General features: G+C 41.3%; 1 protein-coding gene across 11 annotated transcripts in view; it reads right to left on the reverse strand.

Moving 5' to 3' along the window:
• Positions 1-8,214, reverse strand: part of CREM (cAMP responsive element modulator) — a 33,973-nt gene extending 25,759 nt beyond the window's left edge. For 3 of the 11 annotated variants that reach the window (XM_074574212.1, XM_074574208.1, XM_074574207.1), the window contains exons 1-2: positions 8,055-8,190; positions 2,223-2,346 (exon numbers count right to left, since the gene is read on the reverse strand). In XM_074574212.1, the coding sequence (XP_074430313.1) occupies positions 2,223-2,342 (120 nt within the window). In that variant the 5' untranslated portion in view covers positions 2,343-2,346; positions 8,055-8,190. Of the gene's footprint in view, positions 1-2,222; positions 2,347-2,991; positions 3,106-8,054 lie in introns of those variants that run through there. The other 8 variants (XM_074574211.1, XM_074574216.1, XM_074574214.1 and 5 more) reach the window with 8 other exon arrangements.
• Positions 8,215-26,018: the final 17,804 nt, after the last annotated feature.

Genomic DNA, 26,018 nt, shown 5'->3' on the forward strand with positions numbered 1-26,018 from the left:
AAGAACCAAGTCATTCTTCTTTTCTCATATTCCTGCACATTTGCAAGAAAATTAGTAGGAAAGGTGACTGGAAGTTGGCGCAAGGTACATTTCAGTCACTTTAAGTGGTTGTCTTCTCTTAACTGCCGTCCTCAAGAGGCCAAAGAGGGAGAAGGAGCTATCTGTGCCCTTCTGTAACTGTCAAAATACACAGACGCTGGACCAGCAGCACCGACATGAAGGAATTCCTCAGAAACACCCCGAATTTCCCAACCCATACCAGCAAAAGCAGACAGGCGATGTCCCACACCTCCCAACGTCTGCCTCTAACGCTTGCCATGACAAACCGTCTCACCTTCAGAGCCTGCCAGGTCGGAACATAAGGTAAGAAAGTCCTCCTCATCTTAAGCCAAAGAATGTCACAACAAGGCCTTTCAGCACTAAGCTTTCTGCCACAGCCCGTTTTACCAAAAGAAATGCTGTGTCAGTTCAGCCTCACGGTGCAAGGATGCGTGCAGGGGCTCGGCAGGCCGGGAGGGTGGGAGGGCGGCCTGCAGGCCCCAGCACTGAGGGGAGCGGATCAGCCGGCCAGGCCCACAGCACTGCCCTGGCCGCTGAGGCCTCTCAGCTTCACTATTTTTCCACAGAAAGGCACACTTGTATCAATCCCACTTTTCCTGATAGCCCAGGAGAGGAACATTGACCCCAGCTATGAGCGCTGAGCAGCTCTGACAGCTTCAGGCCGGCTCTCCAGGCCGTCTGACCAAAAAGAGGGACTCACAGATGTAAACTCCAGACTATTATCTGGAGTATTATTCTGAGCCTTCAAACTGAAATGCACGTTTCATTTTAGTGCTAATTGACCAAGATCCACCAGTACTTCAGTTACCAGTTTTAACGGAAAGGCCTGAGGCCCACACCCAGTATGGCTGAACCTTCACACACAGTACTCAAGCATTAAATGGAGATAAACGTAAAAAGCGTTTTCCTCGGGACCTGGCAGAAGGCCTCCTACAGCATCAGTGACGCTTTGTCTCTAGACCAACATTAAAAATCCCAAGTGGCAGAATTCACAGGTATTTTCTTCAGACTTGCACATGCCAATAGATTTTACATGTAAATCATCCTGTGAAGTTAAAACACAAAATCTGAAATGAACTATGAAAGAAAGAAGAAATAAGGGGATGACATCAACAGAGCAAACGAAACAGAATTCTGGGTTTCATGCTCCATTCTTAAAAAAACCCAAACAGTATTCCCAATGCTGCAGGTATGAAAACCACAACAAATGCCATAGGTAACAAAACCAACAAATAAACGTTCATAAATATTTCGCAGTCTACTTTGTGTCTGAAGACCTGACAAAAAGCAGCTGCATGATCTTGAAAATATACCTATAATGTAAATCAAGTATCTAACATACCAAATACATGGCATCAAATCTTACCAAGTAACTTCTAACTTCTGATGATGAAGAAATTCTGTAAGACTTTTTTAAAAATCAGTTTGTTTATTTCACAAAGGGTTTTTGCAGATGCTTCTTAGGGGTCTATACAGCTTTCTGAAGCTATAAATCTCAGTACTGGCATGAAGACTATTTCTCTCAAGCGCTGAACCTTTCAGTCCATATTTTTAATATTTGAGAGTTATTATTACATCATCTTTTATCCATTAACTACCAAAGAAGAATCCAGGTATGACTACCATACAGAACATGTAAAGTGTATTTTTTAGATCTGCAGACACTGTCATTGGATGCACAAGGAAGAAAGAAAACACGCATACATTCAAAACATAGTTGCAAGAAGATGAAACACATTCTGTACAAAAACTAGAACGAGGAAAGGACCATGGTTATTTTTATTCATTTTTGTTATACAACACATGATACACACATTTTTGCAATGTCTGATCTTGCAGCCGCCTCAACTCTTTCAGACCCTATTCCCATCTCCATAACAAACATAATCGTCTTGGAGAAGTTGAAAAAAAAAAAAAGTGCCTACTGATCTCTCTGAAAAGCCCGGCCTCCTAAAAGCGTTACTTTTTCACAGACCAGATGTTATACTAGCCCTTTGTTAAACACCACAGGCATAATTTTCAGTATACCTTTGCTATATTTTTCCTATTTATCAATAAGACTTACAGAACACAAGAATTCCATATAAATTGAAAATTTAAAAATCACAGAGTTCTGAATATCACTTTATTGATTCTTCTCATCTTTCCACATTTAAACTTACCTCAGATTCTGGGGAAACCTGGCTTCGGCCTGGCTGATTCTGAAGGTGACCAGCATCTCTGTTGGGCGCAAAATCCACTGCATTGTCATCCGATTGCGATTCAACCATTTCCATGGTCATCCGTCTAAAAGTAAGTACATACCATATCTAAATAATGCAGTACAGGGAGGTATATCATTCATCTAGGGAGAAAACAGCAATTCCAGACTATTTTATATTTGGAGCAGACAACTAACAACTAACAGAAAATACATAGGTTTCTCTCAAAACTCTCAGATTAACTGAAGTCCTTTCCTCCCATTCCCCCATATTAAAATATTCACTCATATAGCCAGGAGCTCTACAAGTACTTTGGAAAACCGCAAGGAGGGGCAGGTCTGGAAATGGTTCTCATGGGAGGGACAAGTCCCAGGGTCCTGTGCAGTGCTGACAGTGGGGCTGGGAGCGCGGCGCTCCAGAGCAGCCCACCAGCACTGCAGGCAGCAGGTCCCTCGTGCCTCCCACTAGTCAAGGCTCAAGTTGACCGTCAGCCGTGTGCTGCTACAGGCCTCTCGAACCTTCTGAGATACCGACCCTTGGTTGGGATCTACACTTGAATTGTCTGTAAACTACTCACGGCTCAAGACCCACAACGATTCTTCTTGTTTTGCAGGTTTAAAAGTAGGGTGAATTTTCATAGAATAAACAACTCCCTGACCCTCAAAAACTATGAGTTTAAACTCCACAGAGAAAGTTTCCAAATGTATCTGCTATATAAAAATGCAATTACCTGGCAGTTGCTTTTCCATATTTCTTGGCACATTTAGTCATAACGGAAGGTGTGTGTTTTAAAACAAGAGCTTGGTTCTCTTCGGCTCCCTTTCTCTCCTACCAAACCCTGCACTGAAGGTGCAACAGGTGATGTCACAAACATTGCCACGGCAACAGGTCAGTTTACAAACAGAACAGAGACAGGAGAGGGTCAGGCAGAGGCAGGCAGGACACCCTGCAGGCGCGCTCCCACCTACACCTTCCTTACATAAGGAACTGAGGCCGCAAAAGGAAGATGCGATATACTTGTGGGATTTAAGAGGCAGCAAATCTCGCTTCCTCAAATTCATGTACTGCAACTAGGGGATGGCAAGACCATCTGAACTCAAAGTTCAACTATTTCAACTAGCTGACAATTACTGCAGTTTCTTCTCAGGTCTTACACTGAGAGATGGAAAACATGGGGAAGGAAATGTGCTATGTGCCTGACTCTGAGGCTCCTGAATTTAGTCCCACATGTTAAAAGTTAACTACATTAAATCAAATTAAGTATAAATCCAACTCCTTTTGCGGCACTATTTTACAGAATCTTTGAGGAGAACAAATAACTATTTTTTTTAAAAAAATCACCCTTTTTGCCTAGAATAAAGGCATGAAAATATGAAATGGAGTCCAGTCAAATGTTGCAGAGAAGCATATTTCTAGCTTCTATTCCTCCAGTGGTATTCTACTGACCAGACTTAACAGTACTACAGGTAGTGGTAGCCAGGCTGTACACGATACAAGATTTGATGGGTTAACGTCAGTATTTCTGCCAACAGAAGTAAAATACTCTATGCTGATATCAATTCAGATTAGATCCATAAGGAAACATTTTACACCTAAAATCCTTCTACATTCCTGTCTTGTTAGTTACCACTAATTATCTTTTTCCTCTAGATACAGTCTAATGAAAGACCTACTGAAATTCACCAAAGTAGAACAACTCTGGGGAGAATGTTTTCACCAAGGTTTCCACCATCATTGTCCATAACAAGATGCTTATCTTATTAAAATATTTCAGGGGGTTTTATGCATTCGATATATCAATAATAATTTAAAAAGTAGGGAAAAAAAATCCTCCTTAGTACACTAGGACCATCCACAGAGTCTCAAACGTGAAAGCTGTATCCAGTTCATGTAAGACTACCTCCATAAGCTTCAGAAGAGCTCACGCACCAAGGAAGATTAATTAATGTATAGATCCTGGCAACATATTCATTGCAATCTCTTCCTAAAGATGGGAATATAGTCAGAATTAATTCACTTTATACAGGCCCTGAAGTATTTTCTTATCCAAAGCCATCTGTCACAGATAACCTGCTGCTGGAAAAAAACCAAGTACTTTTACTCCCACTGAATGCATTCTATAAAAATTTTACCTGGAAAGAGCCACTCTTCATGTTGTAAAACATACGGTTTAGTTTCTAAATTTTAGCTTAATTCCTCACTTATTGCAGAAAACTATAAAAAAAATTAGTTATGTTTACTGCTTTGATTATTAGGATTTTTCTCCTAAAGTCTTTTCCTCTGCTGTTCTCCAGTAACTGAGTTAGCAAATAGCTATGAAAAGAGCACTAGTGCAGCAGAAAATCTAACAAAAAGTTATCACTAGTATTTTACAAAATACAACAAAGGACTGTATCTTTTAGATTATCTGTGTTAAATTAGAAAAACAACAGCAAGTATTATACATGCCAGTGAAATAACAAATATAATTAAGACTTATGACATACCTGGAAAACTCAAGAATTAAAATAGATTTTCCATCTATAATTGTGTATATTCTGACTCAACACAAATTATTGTTGATTTTAATTCTCTAGCAAAGTGGAGTAAAATCTGAAAATTTGTATACTGATTTTAATTAGCTTTTTTTTTTTTTACTGCCATAAAATGCAACTGTTTCCCTAGAACACAGCAAAATACATTTTCAAGATAAGCTAAAATTGGCTTCCTTTTGACAACCTGGTAATTCTAGTATGTTTGTAAACAGAGACTTGTCTAAAAATGCTGTCCAAATATAAAGACCTAACTATAGCCTATAAACACGAAACAAAAATAGCAAAGGGCATAAGTAACTTTAAAAGATAGACTAGTTATCTTGGCATAAAATTCAATGAGAAAGATGACTAAAGAGAAAATGTAGCACATTAGTATCATAATGCAGACATGTTACAAGATTATGAATCTTCGGCAGACATAACCATAGGGGGTTACTAAACCTGCAGATGAAGGTCAGTTGCAGTCACTTGAACCCACAGGGCTAGAAGCAGTACAGCCACACAGGGCCATGTCACTTCGTGTGGGCTTGTGCACAGCTTGAGACCATGCGGGCTAACAAACTCCTGAATGTCACGGTCCAGTCCAGCTTATCGCTGTCTTTAGTGCACTCTCATTAACTCACAGTTTCCTATAACCTGAGGTGTGCAGGTTTTGCATTTCCTGTATTACCTCATATATCGTTCTACCATTAATACAACAAACTGTTTTTAATAAATATACATAAAAATACAGAGCAAGATCATAACTATGTTTCTTCTACAATATCAGTAATACAGACCGTGGTAAAAAACAGTTATTAATTCAATCCAAAAACTACCAACATAAACAGTTTTCACATGTATCACATTGAATCAGTCTACACTGCAAGCAAATTCTAACATATTTATTGCTTTTAAGTTTCAAAGTAAGAGAAATCTTTTGACAAGCACTTAAAATCCTTTATAAAAGTGTATCAGTAGTAGTACACATCACACTTTAAAGTCTACATTACTTAATTTAAAGGAAAACCAAGCAAACAGTTTGAAAGTATGTGGTCTTAGGTTCTGTTTAAAATTATATGATGTTTTTCTTCATTGTATTATTAATTATATACAAGATTTAGTTTTACTTTCAGCATTAATACATTAATTTCTTACATTTTCCACCTTGGTTGCTACCATCATTGAACAGTAATTTTAAATATTAGGCTGGATTTTTACATTAATAAAAAAGATACACCTCTCACCTCCCATAAAAAGGGGCAAAAAATGGCTTTCCATAACGTAGACAAAGATACCTGCTTCTTCCTACATAATAGCAAAGAAATCTTCAGGATCTGGCAGGAGGTTTAACCGTTAACTAGCTAGTAACATTTCAATACACATTAACACACGTTCACTATAGTCACTGAGACTAATGTACAGTAGGTCAGCAGCAGGTAAACACTGATTAAGAAGATGCACACTGATTAAGAAGATGCACATCAAAAGCTTCTTCAGCTGATAGCAGCACATCCCTGATGGGACAACACTGACAGACAGCATTAGCTAAAGGAAAATATTGCCCAGGTGACCTAGAAAATTGGAAGTCATTGACAGCTAAAGGTGTGAACCTTTTATATTTTTTCCGTAAAAAAAAAGTTAAGGAGCATCCCTATCAAGATGTGTTCCTGTGTATAAAGATTACAAGAAATCCCTTCACTCCCCCCCAATACTGCTGTTTGTTTTACAAGTACATCACTGAATATTAATATAAATATTTAATGTCTGTTGGTGAAATTAAACTGCGTAAGCAAATGGGTACAGTATTTTGCATAACTGGAAATGTGTGGCTCTCTAATTAAATACCCAGAGACATTTTAAAGACAATTTCTTTATTTCAACAATACTTTATACATCAGAGACTTTATACAAAGGTGGCTTATTACAAAGAAAATTGTAAGGGGCTAAGAAATATGTTTCAACCCTTGCTCCAAATCTCTTTGAAGACTTTTATTAACAGGGAAAGCAAGGACAGAAATTTACAAACACCTATTTTGCATTTATTGATGACCTCATGGTGGGTGTGGACACTCTCAAAATGTACTAGTTTCAGAAAAGGATTGTGTTTTCACATATGAAGTCTATAACCTGTCTAACTACACTGCTTTGGGTAGCGCACCAGCCGGCAAGGTGGTCACAGCATTCGGCCAGGTAAAATGAGCAACAGGGCAACGGACTAAATTCTCAAAGTGTCATCTTTCTGCTAAGTTTTCAGCATCAGCAAAATACTTATTAGTTTCTTGTGTCTCCTAAACTCTAACGTGTTTTGTCGTTTTCCTCCCCATCCTTTTGTTCCTAGAATATCTTAACAAAACCCTCAAAAAAGAATTTAAAAACCCAACCTGCCATTGCTGTAAACACAAGCATGCTACCTGCCACTGCATCTGCCACCTCAATAATCAGGCCAGGACGGTGCTGAGCCTGCTGCGAGGAGGACACACGGTCCCCCTTTAGAAGAGTCCAACCAATCCCTCAGCAGGGACAGGGATCATTTATTTAAATGTCGGTGCCTGGGGAATCCTTTAACTGCCACAAGACACGCTGCTCCGCTCAGCACCGCGTCAGATGCAGACACGGCAGTGCTGGATGCAGACAAATCCCACAAACTTTAAGTCAGAGGCAGGGCTCAGGAAGCCCACTGCGATCCTTTCCCACCTCGGAAAACCCTGCGGGCAGGGACGTAACCGGCCCCACCGGACTAAAGGGGAAAAGCCACCAGGCACCACGGCCTGCCCCCGCCCCTCCCCGACCAGCGCTCTCCCCTCGGCTGGGGCAGCCCCCCGGAGGCCCGGGGCCGTGACTGCAGCGGGCAGACACGCTGCCCCCTCCACTCCCTCGCCGGGCCGCCGACAGGCGAGTCCAGGCGCTCTCGAAGGGCCCGAGCCGCAGCCCGACAGGGCCCGCCGGGCACCTCGGGGATGCCGGGCCGTAACGGAGCGGGACGCTCGGCGCGTCTCGGGGACACCCCACGGAGCCGCGCGGCCCTCCCTCAGCGAGGCGCGCTCCCGGCCGCCGGCGGGGACGCGCCTCCGTCCCCTCCTGCGCGCTCCCGGCGGCAGGGGCCGAGCCGAGCGGCGGCGAGCGGCACAGCGCCCCCCGGCCCAGCCCGGCCCGGCCCTGCCCTCCCCGCCGCGCCGGCGGGTCCAGCCGCCGCCCGCTGCCCGCTGCGCTGCCCCGCTCCCGGCCCGCGGGGGGTCGGGCTGCGCGCACACGTGTCCCCGCCCCCTCCCGCACTCACCCGCCGCCCTGTACGTGCTGCCCCCGTCACAGGGGGTGGGAGGGGGGGATTGGGCCGGGCGGAGCCGCACGTCGGCCTCACGTCAGCGCTGATGCAGCCGCGCCGCCGCGGGGGCGCTGAGGAAATGGCGTCTGCGGCGACTCCCAGCCCCAGCGGCCGCGGAGGGGGGAGGAGCCGGGGGTTAGGCGGCGTCACCGATTGGCTACAGGGCGCCCAACGGCCGGCGGGCTGGCCAACCGCCGCCACGGGGCTGCCGGCAGCGCTCCTCATTGGCTGGGGGGCGGGACGAGCCGCCCGGTGTGGGGGAGGGGTGGGCCTCCCCTCAGGCTGGGTGGGGCTTGGTGGGCTGAGGCTGTGCGGAGCCGGCCGGCGGCTGGCGGTGTCCGGCCGTGGCGGCTCGGCATGGGGCGCCCTCAGTGGCGGGCGAGGGGTCGGCCCCGCTCCCCGGGTGGGGATTGCACTCGAGGGTGCGATAGCAGGGGCGCGATGCCGGCCGCTCCCCGCGCCGGCGATAAGGGTGGTGGGCTGGGCCGCGCTGGTCCGCGGCGGAGCGGCCTCCGCGCACAGCCCGGCCCGGCCCGACCCGGCCCGGCCCGGCCTAGGCGGGCGCTGTCCTCCGGCCGCCTCCGGGGAAGGGGAACTGGCTGTCGTCCCCTCGGCGGTGCCGGAGTAGCAAGGTACAAGGAAACTTGCCGGGGGAACGGCCGGCGGGCAGCCAGCGGCAGGGCCGCCCCGCAGAGCGGTGCCCCCAGCCTAGTTTTAAATACTTCTACTTACTGAAAGCACATTCCTAACATCAGTTATTTCTTATGTGGCGTATTTTATTTTTTTCCTTTTGAAGTATGACATTGTATTTTGTATTCATTCAGCTAAATAAATCAGAAATTTCTAAGAGATAAGGAGCGGGAGTGACGTGCGTGTTTCCCCGCTCGCTGCCACGAGATACGCTCAAATGGCATGAGTCATGTTTGGTTTGCACTGTACGTTTGAGCATTTCTTGTTCCAGGAAGTATAAGGTTCATATTCTCAGTTTTAATAATTTTAAAATGCCATAAATGCTTGAGCCCTCTAGTCTGTTACTAGTGGTGTTTTAACACCATATATCTTATTACTGTTCAGTATTTTACAAAGTAGCGTCAGAAGGGATTAGACTACGGTATGTTTTAAATTACATGTCTGTACATCTCTCCACTTATATTCTGAAGTATGTAGTGTATTTGCCCATTTTATGTGGGTTTTTTTTTTCCTGTGAGAAACTATTCAGTGGTGTGCTAAATAAGAATGAAAAACCTAAGTTAATTTCACATGACTCATTGTGATTGAAGAATTGGAGGATGTGTGTGTCAGGTTTGGTAATATGTCCGTACAGGTCAAATACTCAGTCTTATTCATGGAATGAAGAGAACCTAGATATTTATTTCCTGTGTTTAAAAAAACCCGAACGAATAACTATCTTTGACTTCACGAAAGTTGAATGATATGAAAGTTGAATGAAAGTTTGCAAATGGTTTTGCCTTTAAGCATTTAAGTCTGTTAATGTGCCTCACAGAAGTTATTTAACATAGACATCAAAATCATAATCTTGTGCAAAGAATACAAAAATTTTAATGTCCATATTGCTTATGCAAGTTTTCTGTTTTCATCCTACATTTCCTTTGTTGAAATATTGAACAACACCCCCTTCCTGTTTTGAGTTCTGTTTCCCTCCTTTTGTTTGTTGCATGTATTTTATATGTCTTTTCAGGGTTTTAAATAGGAGTTTCTCTTCCCACGATTAATAATCTTCTGGTTTGACAGCTAACCCATTAGGTAAAAAATTGTTATGCCCATTTGTCAAAAGATATGCTTTACTAGAAAACCTCTGGCGAATTAGAAAATATTTGATAGAAAAATGAGATAATCAAATGAGCAAGCAAGTATAAAACTACTGAGAATAACTCTGCTGAAGCCTTTGGAAAAAAATCCATCTTTGCTTAGTATACTTAAAAAGCCAAAAGTAGCTGTTGTGATACTAGTAGAACCTCACAAATATTTTTGAAGGTAGAAGTCTGATCACAAACAGGAATAAATTTCAAATGACTGTTAAATAATGGAAACCACTGGAATTAGTTATTTATAAACAAGCACAATTTCCATGGAACTCTTACAGTGTGAATTTGGAAAAGCAGTTATTTTCTATTAGTTTTCGAGTAAGTCATAAGCAGCTTTGGGATGTTTAATTAAGAATTTATTACTCTTCTCTCTGATTACTTAATGAACTGTATCAGAGCAGCGAGCAAACTGCCAAAGGGATTTAGTCCTTGGTGATATAAAGACCACTAAGCAGCTTCAGCTCTTGACACGGGTTACTGAAGTTGGTCAAGTTCTGCCAGGGTTTAGCCTGGCCACAGGGCTGGTGAGCTGGAAGAGGAGGGCAGCGAAGTGTTGTGTTCTTACTGTGGCAAGGTTGGGGCACTATGTTTGTTAGCTGAGGCCAAAACAACCTTTGCTACAAAGGTGTGTAATTTTAACTAAAATAATTCTTAAATGGTTCTAATTAAATTGGTATCAGTCCCTGCTATGAACTAATTTAATTTCAAATGCTAAGACCAAAAGCAATCCATAAGAAGGCTGCACAGGTCAGGATTCTTTATGATTGTCATAATTTACATAAGATGATACTGACCATATATTTGAAATCCAGGCTGCCATCAGAATGACTACCTGGGTCGTCTTTTCTCTCTAACCTGAAATGTCCAACCTGACACCTGCTGTGTCCTGCAGATTCAAGGAAGTATGGATGATTCAGTAGCGGCTACTTTTTTGATGTTTTTTGGCTTTGGTGGGCAAAGTCAAAAGTTCTGGAAAGAGAAGTTGAAAGTGTAACTGAAAGAGCAATGTCAATTTAAGCAGCCCCCATCTCGTTCCCACCCCCTCAGTTACACTGATAGGACTGCTTGGGCAACTTTGGGAAACCCAACTGTCCAGGGAATTAATTTGAGTTAGAAACAATATATCAAGAAAGAAAGTTTCTTTCAACCTGGATCAAGTCTTAAGTCTGGTCCACTGCACCGTCACAGAGAGAAGTACTACCATAACTGAGGGGGGGTTAATATATGAGCAGGGAGTTGGAGCAACTTCAGCTGGCACTGGCATCAAAGGAAACATAATGCTCTTTGCAGAGAACATAAATACTTCACCAACGCACATTACATCAATATAAATGCCATCAATGTAATCTTCAGACAACTGATTTTACATATTGGGTCATCACAGCTATCTTTTAAATAGTTTTTTTAAGGAATAGAATTAAAAGAACTTGGTGCATTTTAGTTATAATCTTATGAAACATATGTTTTTCTGGTAAAAAAATTCATAGATTGTCATGGCATAAGTAAAGACAGAAAAAGGGATGTGCTACTTATATTGTAGATTTCTTTTTAATTAGGGTTCAGACATTTGAAGATAATATAGGTTAGACTGAGAAAAACAGACTGGCATTCTATTTGAAATAATACTGATATTTAATAATTTTGCTTTGATTATGCATTATAGAAATGATGCCAATATTGCCATCTTGACTGATGTTTAAATGTTTGTTCTGTGATTTTTTTTTTCATCCTAGAGCCATTTGGTGTGTTACATATCTCTCTTTTCAGCCTGTTCCATGCCTACACTTCCTAAACATGATGAAATACAACTTTTAGATTAAAGAAAGGCTAAAGAAAAAACTTTATTCAAATTATGTCTGAAATGCCCATAATGTTATTTAAATAAATAGAATGGTAACTTATAGGTAGGTCATTATGCCAGAAATAATGCGCACTAAATGCTTAGCTGAAAAGTGTCCGGTAAATGTATTCTCATGTAACACTTAATGAAGCTCACTGTTAGGCTTTTCTTACAGTGTTCTGTTTTTCTTCACTTACGCAATCTGATATTTGATGTCTCATCTTTGTCTCCTTAAAGATTGCATATTTATAATTATTGTCATATCTCATAAATCAATTCCTTTTTGGGTATATCAACCTAGAAGACACTGAACTACCATAAAATAATTGCACCACAGATCTCTCTGCAGACCACTCAAGTTTTAGCAGGTCATAAATAACCCTACCCCTACCTCTTTCATTATCTCTAAAGGAACAGAAGGACAAATGCAGAACTTGCAGAATGGTCACAGGGAAGTGCAATCAACACACAGCCACTGTTTTCACAACTTATTTTGTAAGTGCGAAGAAAGTCAGAAGTAACTAATACCCTCATGCTGCAATAGATGCGTCTGAAACAGAACAGATTAGGCAAGTACACTGTAATGAGTATAAAATATAAAATATTGTAATGAATATAAAATATGACTAATTATTTATTTTACCTATTCCTTTTTGATAAACTGCTAGCAATGCAAGAAAAATATGCATTCCACTTGACTTAAAAATAGAAACAGAAATTACATATCCTTAAAAAGGCAAATATTAATAGTATTGTAAAAGGTGAAAGCTTTGTAAATTGTGAGTTTTTCCCTAACGTATATAGGTTTTTAAAAAATGTTACACATCTGTAGGATTAAAAATATTGTTATGTTTCCTTTCCTAAACTATGTGAAGATAGAAGTAAGACTGAGTGACTGTATGAGTAGTGTAAGAGCAAATTACTGATCCTTTTATTCTTATTTTTTGCTACTGCCCATCACTGAAACCTCTGAAAATTGCTACTGCCTAAATTAGTGCTGTGCTAAGGTACCGCCTTGACTTCTGTGGGTTGCAGAAGCCAGAAGCCCAGGAAGGAGTAGCCTTGAGGAGTCCCAGGTACGGCTTAGTGAGAAGTCTGGCCTAACAGCTGTGAGGCTTTGCAGTACCTCAGCTAGCTCAACACTGCCTCGTGTCATGTAAATAACAGGATTTCTTTATTTGGAAGGCTTGGACGTTATTATTGTTGAAGGGAGTATCAAGTACTAATCTAGTTCAGTTTTTAAAAATATCATTACTTTGATTTTATTGGGTTTGTGATGATTTGATTTTGGATAATAACTTGCAGTAACGCTACAATATTTTACACCCAGGTGTACAGCCTGAAATACAACATTTCAATGTGGTTTGTGCTGTGGGTTTTTTTTTACTTTTTTAGGATTTATAATCATAATCTGATTTTATAAATACTTAACAGGAATCACAAGTGATACGTTACTGTGTAGTTTGAAATGAGGGGTACTTATTGATGCACACACACATACATGCCAAAGTAAACCAGAGGAGACTAGCAGCTAAACTGCAGTCACATTATTAATCATTGCTTGAACAACACCGCAAACAACTAAAATGATTTGTGAATGTGTAGTTAGATGTTTGGCGTGGTGTTTGTAAGAAAAGCTTTATGAGAAGGAGAATTGACGCGATTCACAGTGTCTGTTTTCTCACCTACCATTCCTAGGTCAGGTTTCCCATCACTGTTGTCTCACCACACACTGGAGCAAGAACAAATTAAAAAATGGGGAAACCCATAGTTTGGCAAATAACTTGACATTCTGTGAATTGCTGTGTACTCATTTGTCGCTTACTCATTTCATGACAGAAATTATTATAGTGGAAGAATAATATTCTGACTAGGTAACAGTGTAAGGTGGCTGAAATGTTTAATTTGACTGGTAAGTTTAACATATATGAATGATGGTATTTCTGCTGCAACAGGAAAAAAGAATGGCAATTGAGATCTGTTACATTAAATTCTCTCATTTCCTCTGCTGAATAATGAATTTTCCCTATATAATAATTTCCTTATAACATATAATAATTTCCTTATAACATGATGTTATGGTTTGAAGAACCCACAACAATTTATTGTTGTTTAGACAGTCATTCTATCACCCAGTGATCCCTCCACACCCAGGAAGGGGAATCAGAAAAAACAAGGAAACCCAAGGGTTGAAATATGAACAGATTTAATAGAATAATACTAAATAGTTAACATTAATTATATGAAAGAACCAATATTGATCCTGATACCAATATAAAATATATGAGGATTATACTTAGACAATTCTATCAGTAGGAAGCTGTGCACTCCCAGCAGTGGGTAGCAAATGTCAGACACTGCAAGTGTTACTGCTTCAGGAGGAAAGAAAGGGCTCAGTGGTCTGGCACCAGGGTAAGAAGTTCTCAGGATCACAGCCATCATAGAAGAGGAGACACTCCTCAGCAAACTTTCTAATTTATATTGAATGTGATGTTCATGATATGAAATAATCCTGTTGGACAACTTGGGTCAAGTGCCCAGGTCTCACTTGTCCTCATTCCCGCACCTGGCGAGCTCGAAAATACTGAGGCTTGGAAACCCACATACCATAGGTGACTATAAAGTAAATATTTTCACAAATTCAGACACTAGAGTCTTCTAAAAATGCAGTTTTCCCTAGCATTAGAAGAGACCTTACTGAAAAGTAGTCCCTGCTTACTGCAGGGGGCTTGGACTAGATGACCTTTAGAGGTCCCTTCCAACCCAACACATCTATGATTCTATGAAAAGTAAAATTACTGAAAGAGAAATTAATCCTGTGTCACTCAAACCAGGACATTCCACTCCTTATTTCATAGCATATATATGTCACACTCAAGTTACTGCTACATTTGTCTTCTAATATATATGCACATGCAGACATAATTCTCTAAAGCTATGAACTGTTCCTCTAAAAGGTCTATTGAATTCCTTTAATCCAAAACTGTGGGTTCCATCTGCCATAATAGTCCTTCTGGATAGGAACAAGTGATGTGGCATTCACTGAGTTGTCAGATTGGGACAGGGTGACAGACAGGTGGAGTTGGGCGCAGCAATGTAGTGTGTTGTGCCCGCGGAGAGCATGTTCCCTGTTGCTGGATGCCACTGGACAAAGCTGGCTCTGGTTTCTCATTACCACTATGTTATCCTGAAAAATACTTATTGCACACTGTTAGTGTTATGTAACAATTAACATCATACAGTTTAAAATTAAGGATTGTCACCCAAAATCAGATCGCCTTGAGGTACACATCAAACTTCTCCATTCTTCCACATCACCCACCAGGTATGCCCTGGTTCTTCAGCAAAAGCAACCCCATGAGTGGGTCTGCCCTTACCTGAGGCCGGGGTAACCCAGACTGTTTTCCCCAGCATATTCTTTACGTGCACCACAGGGACCTTTTCCCCTTCTACGGTAGGTAAAAGCTCTGACTGAGTGGGATCAGCTCAGCTGACAGTTCCCCTGGTGTTGACTAACCAGGTGGCCTTTGCTAAATGCTCATCCCACTTCTTAAATGTCCCAGCACTCATCGCTTTCAGGGTAGTCTTCAGTAGTCCATTGCGTCATTCGACTTTCCCGGCAGCTGGTGCGTGATGGGGGATGTGATACATCCACTCGATACCATGCTCTTTAGCCCAGGCATCTATAAGCTTATTTTGGAAATGAGTTCCATTATCTGACTTAAATGTTCTCTGGAGTACCATATCACCACAAGACTTGTCTTTCAAGGCCTAAAATAGTGTTATGGGCAGTGGCATAAGGCACAGCATATGTTTCCAGCCATCCGGTGGTTGCTTCCACCATTGTAAGCACATGGCGTTTGCCCTGGCGGGTTTGTGGAAGGGAGATATAGTTAATTTGCCAGGTCTCCCCATACTTGTATTTCAGCCACCGTCCTCCATACCACAAAGGTTTTGACTGTTTGGCTTGCTTAATTTCAGCATGTTTCACATTCATGGATGACCTGTGCAATAGCATCCATAGGCAAATCCACCCCTTGGTCACAAGCCCATATATATGTTGCATCTCTTCCCTGATGACCTGAAGTGTCATGGGCCCACTGAGCTAAAAACAATTCATCCTTATGTTGCAAGTCCAAGTCTACTTGAGGCACTTTAATCTCAGCAGCCTGATTCCCCTGTTAGTTGTTTTGATGTTCCTCAGTGGCCCAATTCTTGGGTATATGGGCATCTACATGACGTACCTTCACAGAAAACTTTTCTGATTGGGCAGCAATATCTTGCCACAAGTCAGCAGCCCAGATGGGTTTACCTCTGCGCTGCCAGTTGCTCTTCTTCCACTGCTTTAACCATCCCCACAAGGCATGTGCCACCGTCCACGAGTCAGTATAGAGATAAAGCACCGGCCACTTTTCTCATTTAGCAATATCTAAAGCCAACTGGATGGCTTTCACTTCTGCAAACTGACTTGATTCACCCACTCCCTCTGGTGCTTCCACAACTCGTTGAGTAGGACTCCACACAGCAGCTTTCCACTTTCGCTGTTTTCCTACACTACGATAAGATCCATCAGTGAATAGCGTGTATCACCTCTCATTTTCCAATAGTTGATTATATGGTGGGGCTTCCTCAGCACACACCACCCTCTCCTCTGGGCACCCTCCAAAGTCTGTGCCTTGTGGCCAGTCTGTGATCACCTCCAAAATTCCTGGAGGATTTGGGTTCCCTGTTCGAGCTCACTGAGTAATTAGTGCTACCCACTTACTCCACGTCGCATTAGTTGTGTGATGTGTGGAAGGAGGCTTCCCTTTAAACATCCAGTTCAGCACAGGCAACCAGAGTGCTAGAAGGAGCTGTGCTTCAGTGCCACTTACCTCTGAAGCAGCTCGAACTCCTTCATATGCTGCCAATATCTCAATAATTCTCAGTGGCAGTATAGCGAGCCTCTGATCCTCTATATGCTCGACTACGAAACCCTAGGGGTCAGCCTCGAGTCCCTCCAGGTGCCCTTTGCCAGAGACTCCAGGTAGGGCCATTCTCCCCAGCTGCGGTGTAGAGCACATTTTTTATATCTTGTCCTATCCGGACTGGCCCAAGTGCTACTGCATGAACAATCTCCCGTTTAATTTGTTCAAAGGCTGATTGCTGCTCAGGGCCCCATTTAAAAGCATTCTTCTTTCTAGTCACTTCATAGAGAGGGCTCACAATCTGACTGTAACCAGGAATGTGCATTCTCCAGAAACCCACAATGCTTAAGGTGGCTTGTGTTTCCTTTTTGTTAGTAGGTGGTGACCTAGCTGTTATTTTATTAATCATGTCCATTGGGATCTGGCGACACCTGTCTTGCCACATAATTCCCAAGAACTGAATCTTTTGCACAGGTCCCTTGACCTTACCTCGTTTGATGGCAAAACCAGCTTCCAGAAGGATCTGAATTACCTTCTCCCCTTTCTCAAAAACTTCTTCTGCTGTATTACCCCATCCAATGATGTCAATGTATTGCAGGTGTTCTGGAGCTCCACCCTTCTCCAGTGCAGTCTGGATCAGTCCATGGCAAATAACAGGGCTGTGCGTCCACCCCTGGGGCAGTTGATTCCAGGTGTACTGGATGCCCCTCCAGGTGAAAACAAACTGTGACCTGCACTCTGCTGCTAAAGGAATAGAGAAAAGTGCATTAGCAGTATCAACTGTAGCATACCACTTAGCTTCCTTTGACTGCAGTTCATAGTGAAGTTCTAACATATCAGGAACGGCCACGCTCAATGGTGGTGTAACTTCATTCAGGCAATGATAGTCTACTGTCAATCTCCATTCGCCATTAGGCTTTCACGCTGGCCATGTGGGATTGCTAAAGGGTGAACAAGTCTTACTGATCACCCCTTGGCTTTCCAGCTGATGGATCAACTTCTGAATGGGGAGCAAAGAATCTTAATTAGTGCGATATTGTCGCCTATGCACCATTGTAGTAGCAACGGGCACATTTTGTTCCTCGACCCTCAACAGCCCCACAATAGAAGGGTCCTTTTACAGGCCAGGCAAAGTACACAGTTGCATGACTTCCTCTGTTTCCACTGCTGCTACACCAAACGCCCACCAGTAACCCCATGGGTCCTTAAAACACCCTCTCCTGAGGTAATCTATGCCAAGTATGCACGGAGCATCCGGGCCAGTCACTATGGGGAGCAAAGTCAGTTCTTGAGATCCCCCTGTCACTCCAACAATAATGGTGGATTCTGCCCCTCTATGATTTGATGGCATTAGGGTGCACTGTGCACCAGTGTCCACCAAGGCCCTGTACTTTTGTGTTTCTGATGTGCCAGGCCATCGAATCCACACAGTCCAGTAAACTCAATTATCCCTTTCTCCCTGATCATGCACGGTAGCCCACAGGGTATGTCGCAGTGTGTATCGTTTCTCTTGAACGGGTTTGTCAGGGGAATGTTTTTCCCTAATGGCTGAAAAGCCAGGTTGGGAGTTCACGCTGTTCACCAGCTGGGATATTTTGTTGAGCATGCTGCAGAAGAATTCCGTGGAATTGTCAGATGCTTTTCTGACAGCTGAGACATCAATCTGTGGAAGAACACTCAATGCCGCAGAGTTATCAGATGCTTTTCCTGTGGCCTGGTCAGGTGGTTTTTCTGCAGCTGAGACACTGGCCTGTGGGGTGGAAAGGGGGTTATCAGTGTAATGCTGCACTCGAGCATCCATCTCACCCACCGTCGGTGCCTTATCGTCTTTCCAGCTAAACAATGACAATACAATAGCATACACTGGTGGTGCGCTCACTACCCACTTGTGCCAAATGGGTCCAGTAATTTTGAGTGCATCTGGATCTAATGGTGTCAGCGGGTTGTCCAAATCAGTAAAAATCATCTCCCACACAGCTATTTCCCTCAGATTCTTAACACCTCTCTCAATAGTTGTCCACTTGCATGGGTGGTATACGACGTCATCCCTAAAAGGATACCTGCTCTTCACACTTAACAGGAGTCGCCTCCAGAGGGTGAGGCATTGTGGTATTCCTCCAAAGACCCTGTCAATACCCGATTCTCTAGCCAATGGTCCCAATAGCTTGGCTTCTCTACCGTCTAAGTCCAAAACATTGGCTCCAGTATCCCAGCATCAGAGCAGCCAAGTAACCACTTGCTCGCCTTCATAACGGCTGTAATCCTCACATATATCTTGCAGCTCGCTTAGGGGTAATCATCGAGTGTTTACCTCTGCTTCTGTGGTGTGTGAATTTTGTGGTTGACCATCGCTACCTGCTCTAATTGCATATTTCCTCTTAGGTACAGGATTGACTGGTAGTGGCACTGGTTGAGTCTGTAGGTCAGCTGCATCATCCATCACCGAGGTCAGAGTAAGTTTAGTACTCATTGAAGCTGCAGGTGCAATGTCTGTCGTGGCGGCCGGCAGGATCTGCACAGGTGTGATGTCTGTCCCGGTGGCCAGTGGGGTCTGCGCAGGCATGATGTATATCACAGGGGCCAGTGGGGTCTGCGCAGGTGTGATGTATGTCGCAGGGGCTGGTGGGGTCTGCGCAGGCGTGATGTATATCACAGGGGCCGGCGGAGTCTGCATAGGTGTGATGTCTGTCACAGGGGCTGGCGGGGTCTTTACTGGTTGTGTCCCTTTCCGGCAGATCCAGCCAATGGAGAATAGCAAGCCTGCAAAGCTTAACACAAGCACAATGATTGAAACATCCCAAGGGTATTTTTGTTAGTAGGTGGTAGTTAGTAGTTAGTTAGGTAGTTAGTAGACTCTCAAGAACTGTTGCTATTAGTGCCACTGGAAAACACAAATCCTCAAGAGACACCCCTCCCCTTGCTAAATGGCCCGTAATATAACCCAAGGTGTAATTAAGCACAATGCCCCAAGGTGAGTCCAACCGTGGCCATCTGCGAGATGCCATTAAGTGAGTGACAAAAAACAGAAAGATTACAAAAGGCCTGATAACATAGCAAAATACCGCCACACAAGATAACAAGGCGATGGCTTTAACTCCATTTTTAGAAATGATAAATTGCCCTAAACCAGTGATAAACAGCAATGAACACTCCCACAGCTCCCAACATAAATCTCTACAGACACACCAGAGGAGTCCAGCAACAGTTCTCTTAAACCACTCCAACAGAATCATAATGACTGTTTGACAAATCCCATCAAATCTGATTAAAATTTAACCCCTTAAAAACTCTTAAAAGCCTACAGTTTTCCCAGAACTCTTTGAATTAAGTGCAAAATACCATGTTAGGTACCAAGTTCATTAAAACTGGCACGTTGGGTGCCAAGTTTGTTATGGTTTGAAGAACCCACAGCAATTTATTGTTGTTTAGACAATTATTCTATCACCTGATGACCCCTCCCCACCACGAAGGGGAATCGGGAAAAACAAAGAAACCCAAGGGTTAAATATAAGCAGATTTAATAGAATAATACTAAATAATTAACCTTAATTATACTGAAGAACCAATATGGATCCTGATACCAATATAAAATATACAGGGATTATACTCAGCCAGTTCTATTAGCAGGAAGCTGTGCACTCTGGACAGCCAACGTCGGACACTGCGAGCGCAATGGCTTCAGGAGGAAAGAAAGGGCTCAGGGGTCCGGCACCAGGGCAAGAAGTTCTCTGGATCGCAGCCATCAAGGAAGAGAGAGAACTCAGCAAACTTTCTAACTGATATTGAATGTGACGTCCATAGTATGAAATAATCCTGTTGGCCAGCTTGGGTCAAGTGCCGAGGCCTCGCTCCTCCTCGTCCCTGTACCTGGTGAGCTCGAAAACACCAAGACCTTGAAACCCACATACCATAGGTGACTATAAAGTAAATATTTTCACAAATTCAGACACTAGAGTCTTCTAAAAATGCAGTTTTCCCTAGCATTAGAAGAGACCTTACTGAAAAGTAAAATTACTGAAAGAGAAATTAATCCTGTGTCGCCCAAACCGGGACACATGAACATAATATGTACTTCACAGTATTCTTAACCATTTACAATTTATTAGTGTTTGTAGAGATCTTTGAACTTCTTTGGTGAAAAGTATAAGATTTGTATAAAACATTATTTTATACTTACAACATGAATATTAACTAATATCACTTTCCAAACAACTGCTTGAATTCTATTTAAAATTTAAATACATCAGACTTTACTATTAAGAGTCTTTTGAATAGGCTGTGTTAAAAGAAGTACAGAGAAAACAGAGTTTGCTGGTATGAAAAGCTTCCTGAAAGGTTTACAAAGGCTCAGGTAGCTTAATGTGAATATATTGTACCACAGAAATGTTTGCTGTTGTATGATCATGCTTTGCAAAAGATTTATGCTGTGAAGCAAGGTAAACGGATGCAATAATGGGGCAGGCACTAATACAGACATGGAGAAACTACCCCACACAAAGGTGAATGACATTGACCATTCAGATCCTGCAGTAAAAGACAAACACTTATATAGATCTCATACTCATTCAAAAATATGCAATGAAAATATGAAAAAAATACTAGGAAAAATTTGCATTGGGTTAACAGTCTGGCTGCAGACCAAATTTTCTGGCACCTGTAGGTTGTTTTTCATGGCGGAGCAGATTTTTTTGTTGTTTTTGGCAGAGGGTTGTAAATGACAGTGAAAAGCAAGAATGAAGAATAAAAAATGAAAAGCAATAGAATAAATGGAGCTCACTAGCTGCAAAGTAGAGGTGTCTGGGAGCTATAAAAGAGAAGGAAGAGATAAAAGTGAAAAATAATTAAATGGAGTAGTATTCAGTATAACAGGAGATTATCAGGCTATTCACAGTGTAGTTTGTGTGACAAAGCTTTTGTATTTCTTTCATGTCAAGACTTGTTAGTTCTTAATCTACCAGTAATAAACATAAATGGCTAAAGCAAGATATTTTTCTTGAAGAGGAAATCTCTTTTATCAAATGCTAGCTCAACTAATCGATCTCCTTGATGATGCTATTTTGCCACCTGGCTTAGTTATGAACTGTTTTTTCTCATTCTATTTATCTCCCACTTTTGCACATTACACAAGTGTCAGTCTCCATTACGTATGAATAATGTGTTTTACTGAACTATTTGAGAGACTAATATATATAATTAAAAAATCATTTATCAAAAAAAACCACCCAAGGAAATTGTCAGTGGGATGATATCTAGTTTAATATGGAAAATGAGGTTTTAGAAACGGGCACTAGATGTTTCCTATTTATCATATTTAAGTGAAGACGGATATTGCTTGCTCTTTTTTCCTTTTTTTTTTTTTTTTCCTGGAAACAACAGCTCTGCAAATTCAGCCTTGTCTCAAAGCTAAGTTGTATTGTCCAACATTCATCATCACTAAGGGTTGTACAATCACCGAGTTCAAATGTTTTCCTTCCATCTATGTGTATTTATACATACCCCCCCCCAGATGTCAAAGAGCAGTATGCTGGGGTGTACATTTTTAGTCTAGTGGTAGAACCACTTAATATTTACATGACTATTTTCTCCAAAAGATAGCGCCTAGCAAACAAAAAGCAGCAGACTTCTTCCTCTCGCAGTATCTGTTGAGCAATACTTTTTCACTGTGTTACAAGCATCTCCTTGTAAGGATTATTTTAATATGATTTTAAATAGGATTTTACTATGGTGCACATGATCTATGCATTTTTTTATAAGAAATAGTCATATTGCTAAAAAGGGGGGTTGAATCACCGTCTGAAGGCAATTACACAATTTCTGAATTAAAGAGGGAGAGGAGTTTAAAATAATATTGGCCTGGTTGTGGTGTTTTGTTTGGCTCGCTGCTGATATTGTAAACAAGTGTATTTCTTAATCATGAGTGGGCAGAGGGAAAATAACTTTCTCTGGAACTTGCCGACTTTCCTTCCATTGCGCACAGTGCCCTCACGTGGCCCTTTCATTTTCCTAAAGCAGCCGGCAGAGGTGATATATAATGTTTTACCAGTGCTGTGTACTCAACTCTATTACTGCACCTCTGTAACACATAATATCTTTGGGATTTTACGTGTATAAGATGAAGCATGAAAACTACAAACAATAGCTTATTTACAATAGGAAGCTTCAGGGGTAGTTTTATATTAAAATTACAACCGTGAAAGCAAAACCCCAATAATGAATTCAAACCCAGCCAGGTAATGACCCAGCCAGGGCTCCTCCATTTTCAGCAAGCCAGAAAAAAATGTCACATAAGAGCTTCTAATGAAGCTCTTTTATTCTTTTTCTAAGTTTGCTTAGATTAGCAATCTAAATAGGAACACCAAAACCTCTTAAATTACTTGTTTGTTAGTAAATTATTATCTCTACTTCCACCTGGCCCGTAACAAGCAAATACCTGAGCTGTCTGCATTTGATGGAAGGACATACAAATGAAAGCTCTGAAAGTTTTTACTATTTTGATACCTCACATACAAAGCTATTTTATATCTGAGAAGTCCTCTAAGTAGAATCATTTAGATTCAGAGTTACTGCATTACTAAAGTTTTACAACTTGTTGATCGTTAAATACAAGTTCTAAATACACAATTTTACTTGTCAGTTATGTTACAGAACTGGGATTTTTAGCAATATTTTTTTGGCAAAAAACATAGGAAAGGAAAATTATCTAGGATTGCTCATACATGCAGATAATTTAACTGCTTATCTACAATGACATGAAAATAAATCGGTGAGACATTTTAATAATCAAGGAAAAAATGAGATTTGTGATTTTTTTTTTCAAGCTATCTCAGGTCCTGGGGAAGGACAGAACAAATCTGGGAGTTGAACTAAGCAGTTGATGGCTAACTAATAAATGTTGTTTGGGGGAGCTCAGTTCCTGTTTATTTTCCTGTTTAATGAACAAAATGATGTATATTTTTTCAGTCTTAGTGTAGCTTATGCAGGTTTCATTTCTTAAACTGCTATTTTTTATATATTCGGCACTGCCATCTTGTGGACATGATTGTACTGAGCTTCCATTTCTTATCAAGAATTAAGAGGGTTTAAGCAGATAAAATAGTCACGCATTTAAAATTCTTCATAAACTTTAAAAAAAAAAGAAAGCTATAAGAATAATACTTTATTATTGTGGTTTTTTATAATCACAAAAGGTACACTCAATTTGCACTCATATTTTGTACATCACCACATGAAAGACAAACAGCCACAGTAAAAGTCCAGATTAAAAATAGCTGTAATGAACTAAAGGTTCATTACTGCTTTCATTTATCTTGTTTTTAGGAAAAAAATGTTATTTTAGTATTATTATCTGCACCAATAATGCAGACTAACTAATTTAGTGAAAATTTAATGTAACATGAACATAACTTGAATAATCCAGCATAAATCTTGTGCACAAACTAAAGAATGTGCTTGCAAGGGAAGGAGAGAGAGGTTACTTGCTCAGAATTTAGTAAATATTCTCTTTTTCTATATGAAAAAGGCTAAAGGATCTGTTACTGTAAAATGGGATTTAAAATTAGAAGCATAAAGAGCAGGTAGTAACATGGAAGGCATCTGCAAATGAAATGGTGGTGGTGAGGAATGTGGACTGTTTGCTGTCAGTTCAGACTGTGGTCTGTAAAACAGCTTTAAATAAAGCAGTAGGTCATATAGTGGCATATTTCATATAGTGTTTGTATTATCAGAGGCCTGTGGGATTCCTAATTTTGGACCAGAATAATAGAGTGTTAGATGTAGCATAAACATAAACAAAATACACAGCTCCTGCCAAAATAATTTATTATATAAAATAAAACAAGTTAATACAAACAGACAGAGAAACAGGAGTATCAGATAAGAGAAAACAAATGCATATAAACAATAGTGGAATTTCAGGAATACTGGTTAGAATGATGAACAGACTTGACAGCAGATGCAATCATGGAAACGTTAAATTTGTATATCCGTTGTGGCAAAATTTTAAGGTGACATATTCATATACTACAAAATAAGCTGTGTATGTCTCAGTACTGTAATCAAGAATTGATACAGAATTGATAGGAATTCACTGAGAAGTTGACTTCTCCATAGGACCATCCTACAAAAACCTCCAGAGCTTCCATCTGTGTCACCCATCTGTGACTCCACTGGCTACAGCTGCCAAAAGATAACATCCAGGTTAACCTGGATTTAAAGTAAGTTTGGAACGCTCCGTTAATTGATAAAGCTTTGTCAAATGTCAACTTTCGTAGCTGGTATTCTCGGGCATGTCTGCCCAGCAGGCATAACCCACCCCATCAACATCTGCAGAGTTAACACTGAATTAAACTCACTGATGCATAAATCATGTATCCACTCACGTAAAGCACTGGTGCATACACACACAAGTTTTAGTCTGGTTCTGAGTGGATACATTAAAATTATTTCTTAATGGACTGTAGGAGAACCTCTCTGTTCTTGTGGATATGCAGGCAGCACTGTGGGAGTGCCGGGATGAGTTCAGCAGCACACACAGTAGCGCTCGCAGCATGCTCATCTCAGACTCCATTTAAACCCGAGAACAATTTTTAAATACCCTCCATAAAAAGCAACAATGACTGTTCGTTTTCTTCCTCCTAATTGTGTTTCCCAAATCATGGTTCCCCACTGCAGTCTTCCAGAACAGAGTTCACAGAAGAAGTAAGGATTTGGTACCTAACTTAAAGCCTGTGGAAACTGTGAATATTCACCATCTCAGAAAATCAGCACATGATTCTCCAGTGCTGAACACCCAAAATTACTAGATTTGAAAATACCTTCCTTCCCATATCTATGTTCACCGTTTCCAATAGTTAACTCGGAGCAATACTTTCTCATATAACAAAATTTTAGAAAATGTGTGCTGTGTAAAGTTTGGGTAGAGTACAGATATGGATTCTTTTCATTAACTGCCATCTAAGTTGTGATATCTAAATGATCTTGTACAATTAGTACATTCACACAGCACGATTAAATAGCATAATTTAATTGTGTCAGCATATATCTTAACTCCTAAGAGTAAATTTTACCAGCTTGTTGCTAATGCTACTGCTAGAAAGGAGCCTTCAGCCCTATAAAATGGAAAGTGTGCCATAGATACAATGTAACACTGGCAGAAAATAACAAGCAATCAAAAGCTGAAAGTTACAACCACACACCCCCACCTGCGCCCATCAAACAGAAGAGCTAAACCAGCAAAACAGAAAAAGAACTTTTTTCAGGTTGAAAATAGGGAAGTCTGAAGTGGTGTTTAAAATGTCTAGAAAGAGTTAATAAAACTAATTCAAAACAAAGAAAATTGTTAAGGCTT

Source organism: Larus michahellis, chromosome 2, assembly GCF_964199755.1.
Source record: "Larus michahellis chromosome 2, bLarMic1.1, whole genome shotgun sequence".
NCBI lineage: Eukaryota > Metazoa > Chordata > Aves > Charadriiformes > Laridae > Larus > Larus michahellis.